Source organism: Dama dama, chromosome 20 (assembly GCF_033118175.1).
Source record: "Dama dama isolate Ldn47 chromosome 20, ASM3311817v1, whole genome shotgun sequence".
Classification (NCBI taxonomy): domain Eukaryota; kingdom Metazoa; phylum Chordata; class Mammalia; order Artiodactyla; family Cervidae; genus Dama; species Dama dama.
The window spans coordinates 77266155-77285362 of record NC_083700.1 but is presented as its reverse complement, the minus strand read 5'-3'; the positions used below and the strand labels follow the sequence as shown (position 1 = coordinate 77285362).

At 35.4% G+C, this 19208-nt stretch overlaps 1 protein-coding gene across 2 annotated transcripts in view; it reads left to right on the top strand.

Moving 5' to 3' along the window:
* The window catches only part of LEPR (leptin receptor), a 90942-nt gene extending 76551 nt beyond the window's left edge, over window positions 1-14391 (top strand). For both annotated transcript variants that reach the window (XM_061121682.1, XM_061121681.1), the window contains exons 17-20: window positions 173-268; window positions 2056-2158; window positions 3012-3087; window positions 12168-14391. In XM_061121682.1, the coding sequence (XP_060977665.1) occupies window positions 173-268; window positions 2056-2158; window positions 3012-3087; window positions 12168-12185 (293 nt within the window). In that variant the 3' untranslated portion in view covers window positions 12186-14391. The remainder of the gene's footprint in view (window positions 1-172; window positions 269-2055; window positions 2159-3011; window positions 3088-12167) is intronic.
* Window positions 14392-19208: the final 4817 nt, after the last annotated feature.

The following is a 19208-nucleotide window of genomic DNA, read 5'->3' as shown; positions in this document are numbered from 1 at the left end:
AATTATTTTTCAGTCCATAGATAGCAGTCATCAGTTTTCAATCCAGTTTCAATCCATAAATCATCAGTTTTATGTGCATGAAAATATGAGTCACTTAAAACTTTTATGTAGATTTCACTCATTAATATTAATTCAGTAGGGATGACTCTTTAAAATATTTTTTTCTCCTCAGATCATTTTATCCCCATTGAGAAGTATCAGTTCAGTCTTTACCCAATATTTATGGAAGGAGTAGGGAAACCGAAGATAATTAATAGTTTTGCTCAAGGTAAAAATTTTTACTTTTAGTTTCCTTTTACACAGATATGTGGCTTCTTTCTTAGTTAGCAATAATGCTGCCATCTGATTATTCTCTTTCTGATGGAATCATGGAAGAGCCCAGAGTCTTCTGTAGATGTGTCATGGGTGACTGTGTTAAGGGTATATGGTCCCATGGTGTCATTAAGAATAATCAGGCATGATATTGTGCTCTTGTATTGGTAAGTAACACTTTCAGTCTCAAATTGGGTAGAAAGTTGATTGTTGTTTGGTTTCTAAGTTGTCTCCAACTCTTTGCAACCCCATGGACTGCATCATGCCAGGCTTCCCTGTCCTTCACTATCTCCCAAAGTTTGCTCAAACTCATGTCCATTGAGTCAGTGATGCCATTCAATCATCTCATCCTGTTACCCGCTTCTTCTCTTGCTGTCAATCTTGCCCAGCGTCAGAGTCTTTTCCAGTGAGTCTGCTCTTCACATCAGAAAATTGATGGAAACAAAAATGGAAATACCCATCTATGCCACAAATTATATCATCATAAAGGTTAATTGAAAAAATATTAATTTGCTGCACAATTAATATAAACACACCTACCCCAAACAATAAGCTTTGACATACTTATGGAGTCTTTAGATTTTCATCATCTTCTAAAGGAAAATTTTTCTGAAAATAAAACTGGAGAGACAGTTATAGAAAAAAGTTCACTGGGTGTCATATTTCTGATTCATCTTACTGTACTTGGAGCGGGAACACTTTGATTTTACTGTTATTTTTCAAGTTGTTTTAAAATCTAAGCGACCCAATAAGTTTCAAGAGAGAAATATTTTACTTGGTTTTAGAAGTAAAATAATTATATAACTTCATTCCTGTATTGTCCAACAAATATATATTGAACACTGTTCTAAGCATTGGGGATTGAATATTGAACATCAATCTGTGCCCTACATGGAGCTTAAACTCCAGTACTCAAATGACAGATGATAAACAAATGATATAGTGTCATATAGAAATAAGTATATGAAATACAAATAAACGTAAAATGAAGAGATAGAGTTAAAATGTGGTGCTTTAGTGTGTGTGTTAGTCGCTCAGTCATGTCCTACTCTTTGTGACCCCATGAACTTTAGCCCACCAGGCTCTCCGTCCATGGAATTTTCTAGGCAAGAATACTGGAGTGGGTTGCTGTTTCCTTCTCCAAGGGATCTTCCCAATTCAGGAATTGAATCCAGGTCTACCTACACTGCAGGCATATTCTTTACTGTCTGAGCAGTAATGATGGCCAAAAATGATGGTCTTTTTCTCTAAGAAGGTGATAAGTCCTGCAAGGACAAAGGGGAAGAACATTTGAGCAAGGGGACAGCAAGTGCAAAGACCCTGAAAAATGAGCATGCTTGGTGGTCCAAGAAGCAACAAAGAAGTCAATGTCTCTGAAGTGAGCAAGATAGAAATTGATGGGTCTTGTAGATTGCCTTCTCCAGAAGCAGATGACTGAAGCAGAGAGCCATTATAACAACTTTAATTGACACTTTGACTCATATAATTGAAAAGTGATCAGATGGCGAGAGCTGGCAAATAAATACTTTTGAGAAAATGTTTTGCTACATTACGAGAAGCATAATTCTGAGCAAAATAGTAATTATTTTATGATCAAAACTATACTTACGTCATTCTGATTTTTGTATCTTTAAAGGTCATTCAGATTTATGATGAAATCAGAAAAAGGTCTGTTATGATTTTTGATACAGAAAGATATTACTTCCTCAAGATTCTGAGTTGTGTGAATTTTTTCTTTTTTAGATGATGAAAAACACCAGCATGATGCAGATCTATATGTAATCGTGCCAATAATAATTTCCTCCTCAATCTTATTGCTTGGAACATTGTCAGTATCACATCAAAGGTATTGTATATGGTGTTAAAAATCTCGAGCATATTTAAACCACTTTAAACCCAAATCAGAAACACTAAAATATGCTAAATATTTTATATGTATTCAGTATACAATAAGATGGCATAAGAAGAAAAAGAATTGCTTATTTCAGGAATCCACACTGCATTTTGCTAGCACACATAAGCCTCAGGGAAGAAATTAGATTTTTAACAAATGTATATACATTCATGAAATAACAAGCTTATAACAGAAAAGCCTAGGCAGCATATTCTTAGAGGTGACAGGAATGACTTTCAGAATTGTAAATCTAGGTTGAGGACTTTTAGTTGCAAAGATTTATTTGGAACAGTCAATTCACTTATGGTTAGTAGGCATCCTGCTTCTTAAATTTTAGCACTGTGGGGCTCCATTCTGTCTCATTTGAACTGCTTGAATGGTTCTTTATGTGCCCCATCACTCTGTTCTGAGAGGTCCAGACCATTGAGGTTATTTCACACGTGGCAAATCTCTACAGAAATTTTTGTCTTCTGGCAATGAAGAGGGAAAAGTGATTTTAGAATCTGAATTTATCTTCCAATCAAGTGAGCTGATGGGGCCTGTGCAAAGTATTTAGCACAGGGCTAGGCATACAGTTTTCAATAAATGTTAGCTGTTTTTTATTATTATTATTATAGTGGTCATTAACTTTGGTTTAGGCAGAAAGTTGATAGAAATTCTTCCTTGGATAGCATATGAAAGTAAAATTGATCCTACTGTGGCATAAACAGTCTGGTAGACTTAGTTTCTAGTTGTTTGCTTATTAACTGTTAACGTTTTCAATGTGAATGTTCTCTAATTCTAATGCCTTGTTTATCCTTTGTAGAATGAAAAAGTTGTTTTGGGAAGATGTTCCAAACCCCAAGAACTGTTCCTGGGCACAAGGACTTAATTTTCAGAAGGTCTTTTTTTCAATTTTTTTTAACCTAAGTATATAATATTTCTTTTTAGATGCTGTATACCTTTTAGAACTTTAAACATTTTTAAGGTTCAAAACTTTTTTTTAAGGATAAGGTTTAAATTTTATTTTATTCAATTCATATTAATATGAATCTCTCTAATTTTTTACTTATTTTCATGAATAGGAAGATGCGGGGATTTGAAAACAGGACAAAACAAAATTCAATAGGAAGTTTATCATCTGAATTAACAATATACATACCTTTCTCCTGTGTCACAGTATGTCATAAAACAAATATTAGAATGTTGGTTAGGTCAAATCTGATGGAGAACAAATATTTATGCATACTTTTTGGGTATAAATTGATTGTCCTTTGGAAAAGGCTGGAATCAATATTTTTAACCCTTATAATTATCTTCATAATTACTTAGATCAATTACAAACTACATAATCCTTTCCTAAAACACTGCAATCTGAGAAATGCAATTATTATAGTAAAGCTTACATTCTGAAGATAGTCCCTTGCAAGCTACTTATGAAACAATTAGTCAACTCTAATAAGATAATTTGCACTTATGTCTATTATAGATTTTCTCAGAAAACTCTAGAATTTAACAAATATATCATTAATTTCCCAAGTTTTCCTTGAAGCAGGGTTGGTTTTCTACCTGTAAAACTGGGGAAATAGAATTCAGTTTCATGGCAAAATATCTAAATGATGTTTTGAACAATAATCATATGCGGGTTATTCAGTCTCAGTAATTGTGTCATCGTGGTCACTGTTACAAGTCTTCAGTGGTTTCTTTTTTAGCTACAAGATCAAGTACAGTCTGTTTAAGCTGGTTCTCAATGGCTTCTCTCTACAATCTGTTATCAACTTATGTCCATTTTTCCTGTCCATGGGCCTTAGTCATGCTGACACTATTTCTCTCACCTCTATAGACCCCTCTACGTCAGTGAAGAGTTTGCTTTAAACTCTTTCCCCAAACCTTCTGTGAACAAATGTAGTTCAGAAGAAATTCTGCCCCCCTCTTAAGTTTTCAGAGCATTTTATTATTTATTGTGAAGAGTGTTCTGAGTTCTAGGGCTGTTTTTTAAGACCACATATATTATTGAGCTCCTCCTGCTAAATGCAAAATACTAAAGTCAAGATTCACAAAATGCTGATATCTTATAGTTTGTCAATTTATTTATGTGCAGATCATTGAGATACATATTCTTACATTCATTAAGATTTTTATTTCAATTCTTGGTATCTTGGTTTCCTCTCCTGTAAAATGAGGTTTAATAGAATTTACCTCATTGAGTTGTTTCAAGGAGTAAAGAAGATGGTACTTCAAATAGTAGTATCTCAATAAATTATCATTATATTGCATATTTACATGTTTTACATTGTTATTCTTTCAATTACCCCACAGAATAAGTATTAGCATCTCCATTTATAGAGAAAAAAACCCTAAAACTTATACTGGTTAGGTAGCTTGTTTTAGAGTCTGACTTAGTTTACTAATTTGTCTAATTTTTAAGCCTATTCTATTAGTAATTGTTCTCTCTGGCTTTCCTTTTTTTGACCATGACCCTTGGTGAGAAATATGCTTTACCTTGCAACCTAGTAAATCTATAGATGTAAATAATATGCATTTGCAGTGCCCTCTATCTTCAAGATTTTATTTCATTTGAAAAATACTGGGTGCAACCCTCTAACTTCATTCACATGCTAATGAATATGATTTGCAATAACAAAATCACTGCTCTACAGTTTACCAATGAACAAGTGAGTGAACAAAATAAGTAATATTGTGGGCAAAACAATGCAAGCAACTAAATTGTAATCTTTCAGCGGAAAAGACAGTGTTTTATCTTCAGACATGGTAGCACTGTAGTTTCACATGTTTACATGCATACATTATCTTTACAGAAACTTCACTTTGCCTGACTCTAACCAGCCCCACACCCATACACTTCTCAACTATGCCCTTACTATAAGCCACAGAATCTCCTTTCATTAAAACAGTCCTGATGATTTTTCAATTAGTAAAATATTTATTCCTCTTCTTTCTCTTCCATTATGAATTCTTACAGTGACATTTATTGTAGTGTTAGTGACATTTCAGCCATGTATATTTATTTGTCATTCATTCATTCCTTTGTTCAACAAGCACGTAATGAGAATGAGTATTTACATGTAAGTCTAGGATGTTGCTAGGCTCTGGGAAAACAATTTTTAAGATATCGTTCTTACCATCTAAGGCAGTGACAGGGAGGTCATAGAGGAATGACTGGTTAAAAGCAGTATAGAATGAACTTGTCTTCTTTCCTCTCTCTAAAATTGTTTATTCATTTAAAATTCAATCATTAATTCATTCCATGCATTTATTCAAGGGATATTTATCGAATAGTTATCCTAATGCCAGTCACTCATCTAGGCCCTGGGGTTAAAATGGTGGGAAAATAAAAACTCTTGGAGTGTAAAGTCTATGGGAAAGATAAGATTAATCAGTTTATAACTGAAATAACTATATGTGTTATATATAATATATATTATGATAGTATTACAAACACTAATAATGATAAACATGTTGTGAAATAAAGGGACCCAGTGTGCTGAGTGTATTGTGTGCGATGGGGGTGGTGAGTGAGTGAAGGTAAGAAAGTGACAGTTGAGCTAAGATTTGGAAGATGAACAGTGATCCAGTAGGATTTGTGGTGGAGGGTGAGAGCCCAGGCAAGTCCACCCATGAAAACAAAGTCCTGTGGTAGGAAGGACCTTTGCACATTCACAAACTGAAAATAGGGAGGTTAAAAGACAAAGAATAAAAAGGAGACTATTTTCTTAAATACTAAGTTTTTTTCCTTCTTTGAATATGAGAGGAGTTTTGTAAAAAAAAAAAAATCGAAGTACTTATCTAACTAAAAATGTAAACACTTCACTGTGTCAGTATATTTAAATTCTGGGAATAATAGTCTTACTGTCTCAGAGAAGCTGAAACACTCAGTCTTCAAAATGGTAAGCTCTGAAATCTCTACGAACCACCAGGAATAATGGCTTCTAAGTGTTTACCAGGGCAGGGAAATGGTCAGCCCACCTCAGCAAAATGTAGTTTGGCCCTGCATCAAGTTTTCCCATTTTCCAGAAAATGCTGGACACAAAAGAATGTAGACTGAGTCAGTGACTCTAAGCCACATGCTACCCCGCTGCGTCATGTAGCTCCCTAAGGAGGCGCGTCATGCCACAGCAGATCACCTGGCAGACGTGTGCAATAGACAGAAATAACACCGCATGTCCCCAGGTTCTGGTAAACTGAGAAAGTGTGAAGAATTTCTAAGTAGGGTGGGGGAATGATACTATTTGTAAGATGGATTTTTTTTACTTTTGCAAATATTAAACTTTAAAATCTTGTAAGATATTCTTTAAGCATAACTAGCCCTCAGGGTGCTCAGTTTATTACTTGGCTTAACAGATACTCAGTTAGGAATAGATCAGTTTTTGGAATGTATCAGGAATATATGAAGAGTAAAGAAGAATGTAATTTCAAAGGTTTTACTGATGATAAAAATCTAATCTGCTAAAAATCAATTACTTTTTAAAATCTCACCTTCTACTTTAATCTCCTAACTAAAAGTACTTTTTTGGGGACAAATAATACAGTATAATTCACATTATATTTCTAAAGAGGACAAGACAATTTACTATCTGCTCCAAACTTTCATATTCATATTATTTTATTTAATTTGGTCATAGACCTAATAGCTTTATATTTTCTGATTAAAAAACTGAGGTGCAGAGTGATGCAGCAGCTTGTCTTGATCAGACAGCCTGTAGGTATAAAACCTTGGTTAAACTCAGGTTTATTGTACTCATTGATACCCTTCCCATCAAGTCCTTATTAACAATGGATTGCTTAATATACTTAATGCCACTAAATTGTGCACTTAAAAATAGTTGAAATAAATTTTATGTATATCTTAACACAAAAAAATTGGCAAAGAATCTGAATAGACATTTCTGCAAAGAAGATGCACAAATAGCCAATAAGGAAAAATGAATATATGGTCAATGTGATTAGGAAAAGATTAGGAAAATGTAAACCAAAAACACAAGATAGCACTTTATTCTAGCCAGGATTGTTATAATAAAAACCACAGGTAATAAGTTGGTGAGAATGTGGAGAAATTGGAACTTTCCTGTACTGCCAACTTGAACGTTAAAATGGTGCAGCCATTCGCTGTTAATTTTTCTGGCAGATCACCCTTTTATTTCTAAAAATAAGATATTTCTGCCATTATGAGATGTAAATATTTAGCGATTTCTGGCTGTAATGAGGGTTTACTTACTATATACATACTTTTTTGCCCCTTCTTTACCCACGCTATTACCATATCATATTGTTAATCACTTTTTTTTCAGTTCCTTCAGTCATCAGTCTATAATCTCAGAACAGTCTTCTAAAACTCCATTTGTTGTTCCATGAGATACAGACTGTTTCTTAGAACCCCCCCTTTATTAAAATAAAATAAAATAAATTAGGGTTAGGGTTATTAAAATAAAATATTAGTACTCTTACCTTTCCCTCCATTTCTCTCCACTTCCCAATCTTTGTCAACTGTAACTTTACATTTTCACTTAAGTCAGGGTAGATAACATGTTCTGTGCTATAATTTGTCTGTGAGTTAATTTTAAAAAGTAAAAACCCAATAAACTGTATTTTAATTGTTATGAGTTTATAAATGTTGTTCCTTGCAGAACCAAGTAATATAATGTGATTATATTTCCACATTTCGTGGTTCCAATGACACAAAATAGTTAAAAAAGGTATTTTAGAAACACTCCACCCTGTTGATCTGAATTTTGCCAAATTTTAGTTGGCTTCATTTTTCATTTTTATGTTTTGTTTTGTGCTTGTTTTGCTTTTTCTAGAGCTTCTGATTGCTTCTTAGTTTTTTTTTTTTAACCTTCTTTATACTGTATGTGTATGTGCATCTTTGCTGGAGATCTGTTCCCCAGGCACTCTGTCCAGGAAGTCCTCTATCCTCCTTCTGTGATCTGGATTAGGCCTTTTCTAACATTACTACAAGCCATCCCCTGAATTTTCCCTTAACTGGTTTCTAGTAGGGGCTTCCCAGATAGCTCAGTTGGTAAAGAATCCACCTGCAATGCAGGAGACCCTGGTTTCACTCTGGTGTCAGGAAGATCCCTGGGGAAGGAAAGTGGTTTCTAGTGGAAACTGTTCTCTAGACTTTTTTCTTCCTCTTTTTGATTAACTGCTTCCTTACATAACCTGCCAGGAAATACTGTATAAGTTGAAGTCTCTCCAAGCCTGAAATTCTTTTTATTGTGCCTTCCTTTGTTGATATTTTGGTGGAATAGCAAGTTCCAGGTTGACAAGCCTTTCCAATAAAACTTTGAGACGATTCCTGCCTTATCCTCTAGCATCTGGTATCACTTCTGAGAAGTCTAGTGCCACTCTGATTTTTACTCCTCACTGGTATCATGTAGTTTTCTTGCTTTTAATATATTATCCCTGTTATTGATGTTCTAAAATTTTAGTGGTAGGTCTAAACATATTTAGGAAGATTCTTTTTCATTTAGCTTTGTTCTTGTTTGAAGACACTTTTGATTCCAATCTCCTGTCAATTCTAAGAAATGATATTATTTCTTTGATAACTTCCTCTCCTCTTATTTCTTTGGATGTCATTCTAGAATATGTATTAGGTGGATGTTGGACCCTCTGTAAAGATCTCTACTTCTTATCTCTTCTCTAATATGTCCTGTTTCTTTGTCTTTTTTTTTTTTTATGTTTGAGACCTGCCATACCCTGTTCCTTCAGTGCTTCTATTGAACATTTGCTCTTTATAGTTGTAAATTTCCGACTATTCATTTTCAGTGTATCCTGTTCTGACTTTATGCTTGCAATATTTTCTTACTAGAAATACCGATTTAGAGGATCATTCCTTGTTTTAAAAATTCTCTTTTCTTTTATTCCTTGAACTCTCTGTGTCTGCTAGGATCATATTCTCCTCCTGTTTATCTTGGCTTTTTAAAAAATCTCACACTTTCCACACATATGTGGTAACCCTTTGTTTTTCTTTCATGTTTAAGAAAGGGATTGCTGCCCTGAATGGGTTAGAAAGGGCTCTGCTAGATGAGGAAAGACATGCTCATAGACACCAATACTCCTCAACTGCTAGATTCCTCCCCAGATAATTTTTCAATTACTTTTAAGAACAAATCTTCAATTTGAGTTTGGGGAGTATGAAGCCTTTTCCATGTGTAGTAGAGGGAGTAAAAGAGTCCCATTCCATATAAAGAATTTCCTGTTTTCAAACAAAGGTCTCATTTCTTCCTGTGTTTTTACCCTCCTTTTTTCACCCCTCCCCCCATCTCCATTATATCAGTTCAGTCAGTTCAGGCATTTGCTCGTGTCCAATTCTTTGCGATCTCATGGACTTCAGCACTCCGGGCTTCCCTGTCTGTCACCAACTAACTCCTGGAGCTTGCTCAAACTCATGTCCATTGAGTCAGTGATGCCATCCAACCATCTCATCCTCTGTCATCCCCTTCTCCTCCTGCCTTCAATCCTTCCCAACATCAGGGTCTTTTCCAGTGAGTCAGTTCTTTGCATCAGGTGGCCAAAGTATTGGAGCTTCAGCTTCAACATCAGTCCTTCCAATGAATATTCAGGACTCATTTCCTTTAGGATGGACTGGTTGGATCTCCTTGAAGTCCAAGGGACTCTCAAGAGTCTTCTCCAACACCATAGTTCAAAAGCATCAATTCTCAGCCCTCAGCTTTCTTTATGGTCCAACTCTCACATCCATACATGACTATTGGAAAAACCATAGCTTTGACTAGATGGACCTTTGTTGGCAAAGTAATGTCTTCGCTTTTTAATATGCTGTCTAGGTTGGTCATAGCTTTTCTTCCAAGGAGCAAGCGTCTTAATTTCATGGCTGCAGTCACCATCTGCAGTGATTTTGGAGCCCAAGAAAATAAAGTCTGTCACTGTTTCCATGGTTTCCCCATCTATTTGCCATGAAGTGATGGGACTGCATACCATGATCTTTGTTTTTTTGAATGTTGCATTTTAAACCAGCTTTTTCACTCTCTTCTTTCACTTTCATCAAGAGGCTTGTTAGTTCTTCTTTGCTTTCTGCCATAAGGGTGGTGTCATCTGCATATCTGAGGTTATTGATATATGATCTCCACTATATGCAACAGGGAAAACTGTCTTTCTCTTCAGCTAGGGCTTCCCTGGTGGCTCAGCTGGTAAAGAATCCATCTGCAATGCAGGAGACCTGGGTTCGATCCCTGGGTTGGGAAGATCCCCTGGAGAAGGGAAAGGCTAGCCGCTCCAGTATTCTGGCCTGGAAAATTCCATGGACTGTATAGTCCACGAGGTCTCAAAGAGTCGGACAGGACTGAGTGACTTTCACTTTCACTTTTCACTTTCCCCCCATCTCCACTATATGCAGCAGGGCAAACTGGCTTTCTCTTCAGCTATAGCCCACCTTGGAGGTATTCCAGTCTGCAGCTCATCTCCTTTGGTCTACGCTCCTCCACTTGTTTTCCATCTATTAGAAATTTGAAATCTCATTCCCTCTTAACCTTCTCAGATTATCTCATTTGATTTATTCATACACTTTCATTCTAACAGAGCCTCTATAGAGATAAGAAAGAAACATGCAAGCTCAAACAGCCATCTTGAACCACAATACTTTCCTACACCATTTCTCATAATACTTTAAAAACCAGAATCTTTAACAGCATTGAAGTCAATTATACTTCAATAAAATAAATGAAACAAATCAAAATCTTTTTAAAAGTTCTGAAATAGGATAAAAAAAAATTTTAAACAATGGTTGAAATTCTTGTTGTGGGAAAACGTATTGCAGTAAGTCAATAGCCTTGTTTTTCTTCTAATTCAAAGCTTTTTTAAACCTCTTTCTTTAGCATTTTGTCTAATCTGTTAGTTTCTTCCTCTAAATCCAAACCATCTACATTTGAGGTGTGTGTGTGTGATCTAACCCTGCTTCTTTGATGTCTACATTTATGTCTATTTCCATGAAGTGTACTCCCACTTAACAACCTGAATACTTTGGCATGTTTAAACTAAAATCAAATGGATTTTTTTCTTTTGAGTCAAAGACTATCATAGATTCCACCACCTGTTCTAGTTCTCAAAAGAAGCAGCTTAGCAACCCATAAACTCCTAATACTGTTCTCATGGATCTGAGGCAGATTGTCCCTGAAATTGCTAGAACAGCCTGGCAGAAGTGTGAAAGAGCTGATGTAGTCTCCTAAAATATGATTTCTATTTTCTCTATTTTCTTGTCCTTCTTAATATCTATATATGTGCCCTTGGGTCATAATGAACCAGAAGAGATGATAAATTAATCAGCTCAAATCTATCACAGCAAATAGAAAAAGCAAAAGAAAGAACATGTTCTCCTCCCTACTTGTGTTTAAAATATCTTTTCATCTTCCATTGCATTTTAGACACTGTTGGATTAGAAAAACATTCAGAGTCCTCCCTCTAGTTAGCTGTACAACTTTAAGCCTTGATAGTTTTGTCTATAAAAAAGGGAGAAAGGTGGACCAGATGAAAGTTCTTAGAACTTTTTTCTAGATTAAAAAAACCATGATAATTCTATTCTTCTTTACTATTTCAATTCTTCTCTATTTTAATTGAAAAAATTATTTTCAGAAATCTACTACTTTACTCTTTCTTGTTCCAAATTCTCTAATATTTGCTGTAGTTCCTCCACTTACTTTTAATTTTCCCAGCTCTTTGTTCTTCTTTGCTTTTACTTATTCTATTATTCCTCTATAGATTTTCTTTTCTGGGATTGCTAAGGCTATCCTTAGAATGTGATGTTAAGGCATGCCTTAAGAAAATGATAGAGACCACCTTAGTTCAAAATGTTATCTTTTCATAAAACCGTGCATTACTGTAGTTTAACACAAGAATTTATGGTCCACTACCCGTGCCTGACAGAGCATCTTTTTTATTTCTTTTATCTTTTGCTTTCTGAATGGTTTTTTATTTTGCTTCCTTATTTTGTTTTATTTTATCTGAACAGAGAACGGACATTCTTTGAAGTCTAATCATGATCACTACCGATGAACCTAATCTGCCAGCTTCCCAACATTCTATAGAGTATTAGAAGATTTTTACATTTTGAAGAAGGGGAGACAATCTAAAAAAAATTGGTGAAACTATTGAGAACTAAAATATGGTGGATTATGTTCATTTAGAACTTAAAACAGATGGGTAAATTTGGAGTTCAAGACATTGATCTCAGTCCAGTTCAGTTTGGATGTATGATTACTTCTCAGGTCATCTCAAAAATAGTATTTATGATATCTGGCTTTTGATTTGTCCTTTGGTCATAAAACATTAAAAAATATGACTGTTGCTCTCAGCACATATCTATTAGATATCATCAAATTTATAATAGACAGTGCTGTAACCACAGCTTCTGACACATAACTTGGCAAATACAATGACTCTAAATATAAAATGTAGCAAAAGTTTTTAGTTTACATCTTATGTCCAAAAATTTCCATTTTATATCCTTTTATAGACACTTCAGCCTATAAATTGAACCATTTGGGTATTCTTTATAATGTCTTGGAGCTCTTATATTTATCTAACTCTGATCCATATGGGAATTTTCATTTTAGCCTTGAAAATGGCCTAAATGTTAACTTCCATTTCAGTTCAAAGACAGTGTTCTGGTCGAAGGCCAGTAGAAGTTATAGTTCATTTTGGGATGACCTGACATATCCAGGTCAGATTTACCAGATAAGAAAACACATCAGCTTCCAATTCGGCATCTTTGTGAAATTCTTGACTAAATTTAATTTATTTACACTGAACCACCCAAAACTTCTAGCAGGCAGAGAAATGGGCAGTGATGCAAAAAGGGAGACTCTCTAAAGCTTTTAGAAATAGCTTAAAGCAAACCCAGGACTTTCCTTCTTGAAAAAAAAGACCACCACTAATGCTAGTGGTGAATTACCTTGTGTGCCTTGCTGCTCACATTCAAAATAAACCAAAGCCGCTGTTTGATTAACCCAAATAATATTTAAATTTAGGATACATATATATTACTTACATTTAGATTTCATTCACAGTTTTATTTGAAGGTTAAAAAACCTAAAACTCAGGAAGAAAGTGTCCTTTCCCCACTTCATTGACTTTTAATAGATGTCATTGGAATGTAAAATTGAAGTGTGAAAATATGAAAGGATATTAATCCCTTCTAGCTGAGTACATATTTAATATGCTCTCAGACTGTTCTAAAATCTTGAAATGTTAGATGCATATGGTGATTGAAAGGATTTTTTAGTACACATATTCTTAATGAATGTCTGTGACCCATTGATAAAATATACTTTAATAATATACGGATATGTGTTTGTTGTTGTTGTCTTCCATTATTAGTGAACTCTTTCATCAAATGCATTTGAAGAAGTAAATTGTTTGGTGTAACAGATTAATTACCGATTATGAAGTTTTAGAGGGCATGAAATATGTCAAACATGTCATTTGAAGAACATCTGTGAGTTTGCATGCTATGTGCCATTATTATTTTTGTTTTCAATGTTAATAGTATGCAGTTCCTTTATTTGTAGATCTTAATTTCTTGGTTCATTTAAATTTTAAGAAAATCAATACATATATAGTAGTAACCTTAATAAAAAATAAAACGAGCAAAAAATTTTGAAGGAAATTATATAAATTTAATTATATATTTCTCTCAGAAAGAAAACAGGATGAGAAATAGTTTTCTCTTTACACATTATGTTCATATAATAACAGAAAACTTTGTATTAATACAGTATTTGTTATTATGTAGTATTTTAGTCTCTATATAAATCTATTCCATTATATTTGGTATATTTATTCCTTTATGTTTATAATCACCCATGTATTTCATTGAGTTCAACATTATGTTAAATGAATTGTATTTTTATATGGAATATATTTGTCATTATGAATGTTGATTATATTGTTATTTCAAGCAATATATCTGAATTCATTCTTTTAGTTTAAGAATTATAAAATTCAAAATTTTAATCATATGTATAGCATAAAATTGAACACATTTTCTATAGTACTTCATTTAGTTGTGTTAATTTTTCAATCTGCTGTGTCTACAGTTTTATTTTGCATTTATTTTTTCAATATGTTTACATTGTATGAGTTGAGCTTTTTTGCACATAGATGCTTGCTTGTAGCTGCTTAGCAGGGTTTGTTGTTGTAATGTAACCACTGTTCTTATAAAAATATGATGTGCATTTGTTTTGTATCTTTGTCTTCATTCCACATGTCCTTTAGTTTGTATTTTTATGTGAAGTTATTTATAAGGAATGGTTATTTAAAAGTCTGTGATCATCTCTTTCACCTTAATTGTTTTTAGCAAATAGGTATTCTTAGTTCTTATTTTCTGATAGTCATAAATAGATTTTTAGTATGATGTAAGGTAGATAAGATCACATATAGTCTCCTTCATATCATATATTATGTCATGGAGTAGTTATTTTAGCTATCTATAGCCAAGTTGTATTGCTCCTTTGATTTTTAAAAAAAATTTATTTATTCATTTTTGTCTATGCTGTGTCTTGATTGTTGTGTGGGCTTTTCTCTAGTTGTGGTGAGCAGGGGTTGTGCTAGGATTTCTCTTTACCGTGGCTTCTCTTGTTGCAGAGCATGGGCTGTAGGGTGAGCGGGCTTCAGTAGTTGCAATAGTTGTGGCTCCCGGGGTCTAGAGCTCAGGCTCAATAGTTGTGGCCCATGGGCTTAGCAGCTCCATGGCACGTGGGATCTCTCTGGATCAGGGATGGAACCTGTGTCTCCTGAATTGGCACATGGATTCTTTACCACTGAACCACTAAGGAAGCCCCGCTCATTTGATTTTGTATCAATTTACCTTTTAAACTTGATGTAAGAGATTTCAGTTTGTGGAAGTGTAATTTGCTATACAAAATTAGAAATTCTTCTAGAGATAACACTTTCTAATTTCAGTGTCCTCAGTCACATCTGACTCTTTGAAACCTCATGGACTATAGCCCGTCAGGCTCCTATGTCCATGGCACTTTCCAGGCATGAATACTAGATCCCCTTCTCCAGGGGATCTTCCTGACCCAGGAATCAAATCCACGTCTATTGTGTCTCCTGCACTGACAGGCAGATTCTTTACCACCAGCACCACCTGTGAAGCCTTTGAGAGCTATGCACTTTCAGATACTATTTAATGTATTCCTTGTACAAAGCTATGAGATAAATATTGAACACAATTTTACAGATGAGGAAATTGAAAGGCAGAGAGGTTAATGTACTTGTCCATGATCACAGAAACGGAAAGACTCAAATTTAAGTCTTTCTCATCCCTCTTTTAAACAGTATCTTATACTACCTGTCCCTTATGATTTTTGATCTATTTATTTCAGTCCAAAAATCAGTTAGTTTGAGGTTTATGATTTAACCACAATTAGTATGTGGTTTATATGGTTATGATTAGTTTGTGATTTATGTCCTTTCATATAAACTTTCACTTCATTTCTTCCATGATATCATAGTGAAGCAAAACAAAAATCAATACAATTGAGGATTAAAATGTGTCTTTTCTTTTAGCCAGAAACATTTGAGCATCTTTTTATCAAGCACACAGAATCAGCGATCTTTGGTCCTCTTCTTTTGGAGCCTGAAACCATTTCAGAAGATATCAGTGTTGATACATCATGGAAAAATAAAGATGAGATGGTGCCGACAACTACAGATGCTCTACTTTTGACGACTCCAGATCTTGAGAAGGGTTCCATTTGTATTAGTGACCAATGCAGCAGTGCTCAATTCTCTGAGGCTGAGAGCACAGACATAACCTGTGAGGATGAAAGCAGGAGACAGCCCTCTGTTAAATATGCCACCCTGCTCAGCAACTCTAAGTCAGGTGAAACTGAGGAGGAGCAAGAGCTTATAAATAGCTCAGTCAGCAAATGCTTCTTGAGCAACAGTTCTCCCCCAAAGGATTCTTCCTCTAAGAGATCATGGGAAATAGAAACCCAGGCATTTTTTATATTGTCAGATCAGGATCCCAATATAATTTCACCACACCTTCCATTCTCAGAAGGCCTGGATGAACTTTTGAAACTTGAGGAAAATTTCCCTGAGGAAAATAATAATGAAAGGCCTGTCTATTATTTAGGAGTCACTTCAACGAAAAAGAGAGAGAATGATGTGTTTTTGACCAATGAGTCAAGAGTGTTGTCCCCATTCCCAGCCCACTGTTTATTCACTGACATCAGAATCCTCCAGGACAGTTGCTCACACCTTGTAGAAAATAACTTCAACTTAGGAACTTCTGGTCAGAAGACTTTTGTATCTTACATGCCTCAATTTCAGACTTGTTCCACTCAGACTCAGAAAATAATGGAAAACAAGATGTGTGACCTAACTGTCTAATTTCATTCCAGAAACATCTAAGATTTATGATGTAATTGAGTCATATGAAGGTTAATACATTTCACCATTGGTTAGTAGAGTAGAAAAGAAAATAGAGTCAAATTTGAAAATGATCGTTCCAGAACTAATGGTAGCTTACTCACTCAAGTAATACAGAGAGAGAGTGTGAGAAAGCCTTCAAGAGCCTAATGATGTAGACTGACTCTTCTAATGATTTTGCTAATCAGCTAGTGTGACGGTCTCCAGTGACTTTTGTCTAGCTAGCCATAAACCCAACAGTACTATTTTTGGGGACATCGAACCCATGTAGAAGGAGCTAATCATCTGAATTACATTCACATCTGAAAGACTTGACACTAACACTTGTGGAAATGTAAAAAAAGGGTGTGGTTATTTTACCTTGAGTTGTCTTTATTGTGTGCTCAATTACACACACACACACACACACACACACGCAATCATACCCAATAGGCATCCTTGTGCATTTTAAAAGTACATGATGTGTTTGTATTTTGTGATATTAGACTGTGTGATTTGAAAGGTGTTTCTATTTAACAGACTTACCTTGAGCACTTACTCTGTGATCCACACTCTGCTAAATGTTGCAGATAAATACAGGATATTGCCCTGGGCTAGGGGATATACTTGTGAAGATACACAGGAAATCAGTCTTTATGTATCAAAATTAAGATCTGTACCATAGAATGAGACTACCTATTAGAATGATGATACCCACAAGTATTTTGATAGCAACACGTATTTATGAAAATATACTGTCTGCCTTAACTTTTCTTTGGCTGCCCTGATAGGTCAGTTGGTAAAGAATCTGCCTGCAAAGCAGGAGACCCCAGTTTGATTCCTGGGTTGGAAAGATCCTCTAAGAAGGGATGGCTACCCACTCCAGTATTTTTGGGCTTCCCTTGTGGCTCAGCTGGTAAAGAATCTGCCTGCAATGCGGGAGACCTGGGTTTGATACGTGGGTTGGGAAGATCCCCTGGAGAAGGGAAAGGCTACCCACTCCAGTATTCTGGCCTGGAGAATTCATGGACTGTATAGTCCATGGGGATCGCAAAGAGTTGGACACGACTGAGTGACTTTCACTTTACTAACTCTTCTTTATAAAGATGTTGACATGCTCACCTTCTGATACAGTTAGATAGTTAAATATTACTGTATGTGACTCTGGAGTCCTTGTCTTCCTCATTCCCACTTGCATATACACTATTTTTTTCTCATTTACTGAGCATTCTCCCTATATATAAACCAACCACTATGCTAATAATACTTTCCTTGCTGCTGTGCTGTGCTTAGTCGCTTAGTCGTGTCCTGCTCCTTGCGATCCCATGGGCTGCATCCTACCAGGCTCTTCCATCCAAGGGCATTCCCGAGGCAAAAGTACTGGAGTGGGTTGCCATACCTTCCACCAGGGGATCTTCGCAATCCAGAGGTCAAACAAAGGTCTCCCACATTGCAGGCGGATTCTTTACCAGCTGAGCTAACAGGGAAGCCCCAATACTTTTTCCTTACTTTAGGTAAACTAATTATCGAAATAATTGTATGAAACATATTCTACTATTGCATTCCTTGTAAAGATTAGAAGATTAAGTAATCTTCCCCAAGATCACAGAGTTAGTGGAATTCAGTTATAAACCCAGAACTTTTTAAGCTAGTGATTATGCTTTTAACCCATACCTTACATTGTCATCTGTTAAAAAAAAAAAGATCTGCCTGTTATCTAATAAAATTTCTTTAGTAGAATTCAGACTTAAATTGAAGAAAGTAGGGAAAACCACTAGACCATTCAGGTATGACCTAAATCAAATCCCTTATGATTATACAATGGAAGTGACAAATAGATTCAAGGGATTAGATCTGATAGAGTGCCTGAAGAACTATGGATGGAGGTTCATGACATTGTACAGGAGGCAGTGATCAAGACCATCCCCAAGGGAAAAAAAAAAATGGAAAAAGGCAAAATGGTTTCTGAGGAGGCCTTAAAAATAGCTGTGAAAAGAAGAGATGTGAAAGGCAAAGGAGAAAAGGAAAGATATACCCATATGAATGAACAAGGAGAGATAAGAAAGCATTCCTCAGTGATCAATGCAAAGAAATAGAGGGAAACAATAGAATGGACTAGAGATCTCTTCAAGAAAATTAGAGATACCAAGGGAACATTTCATGCAAAGATGGGCACAATTAAAGGACAGAAATGGTATGGACCTAACAGAAGCAGAAGATATTAAGAACAGGTGGCAAGAATACACAGAAGAACTATACAAAAGAGATCTTCATGACCCAGATAACCACAATGGTGTGATCACTTACCTAGAGCCAAACATCCTCGATTGTGAAGTCAAGTGGGCCTTGGGAAGCATTATTACAAACAAAGCTATTGGAGGTGATGGCATTCCAGTTGAGCTATTTCAAATCCTGAAAGATGATGCTGTGAAAGTGCTGCAATTTTATGTCAGCCAATTTGGAAAACTCAGCAGTGGCCACAGGACTGGAAAAAGTCAGTTTTCAACCAGTCCCTAAGAAGGGCAATGCCAAAGAATGTTCAAACTACCACACAATTGCACTTATCTCCCATGCTAGCAAAGTAATGCTCAAAGTTCTTCAAGCCAGGCTTCAACAGTATGTGAACCGTGAACTT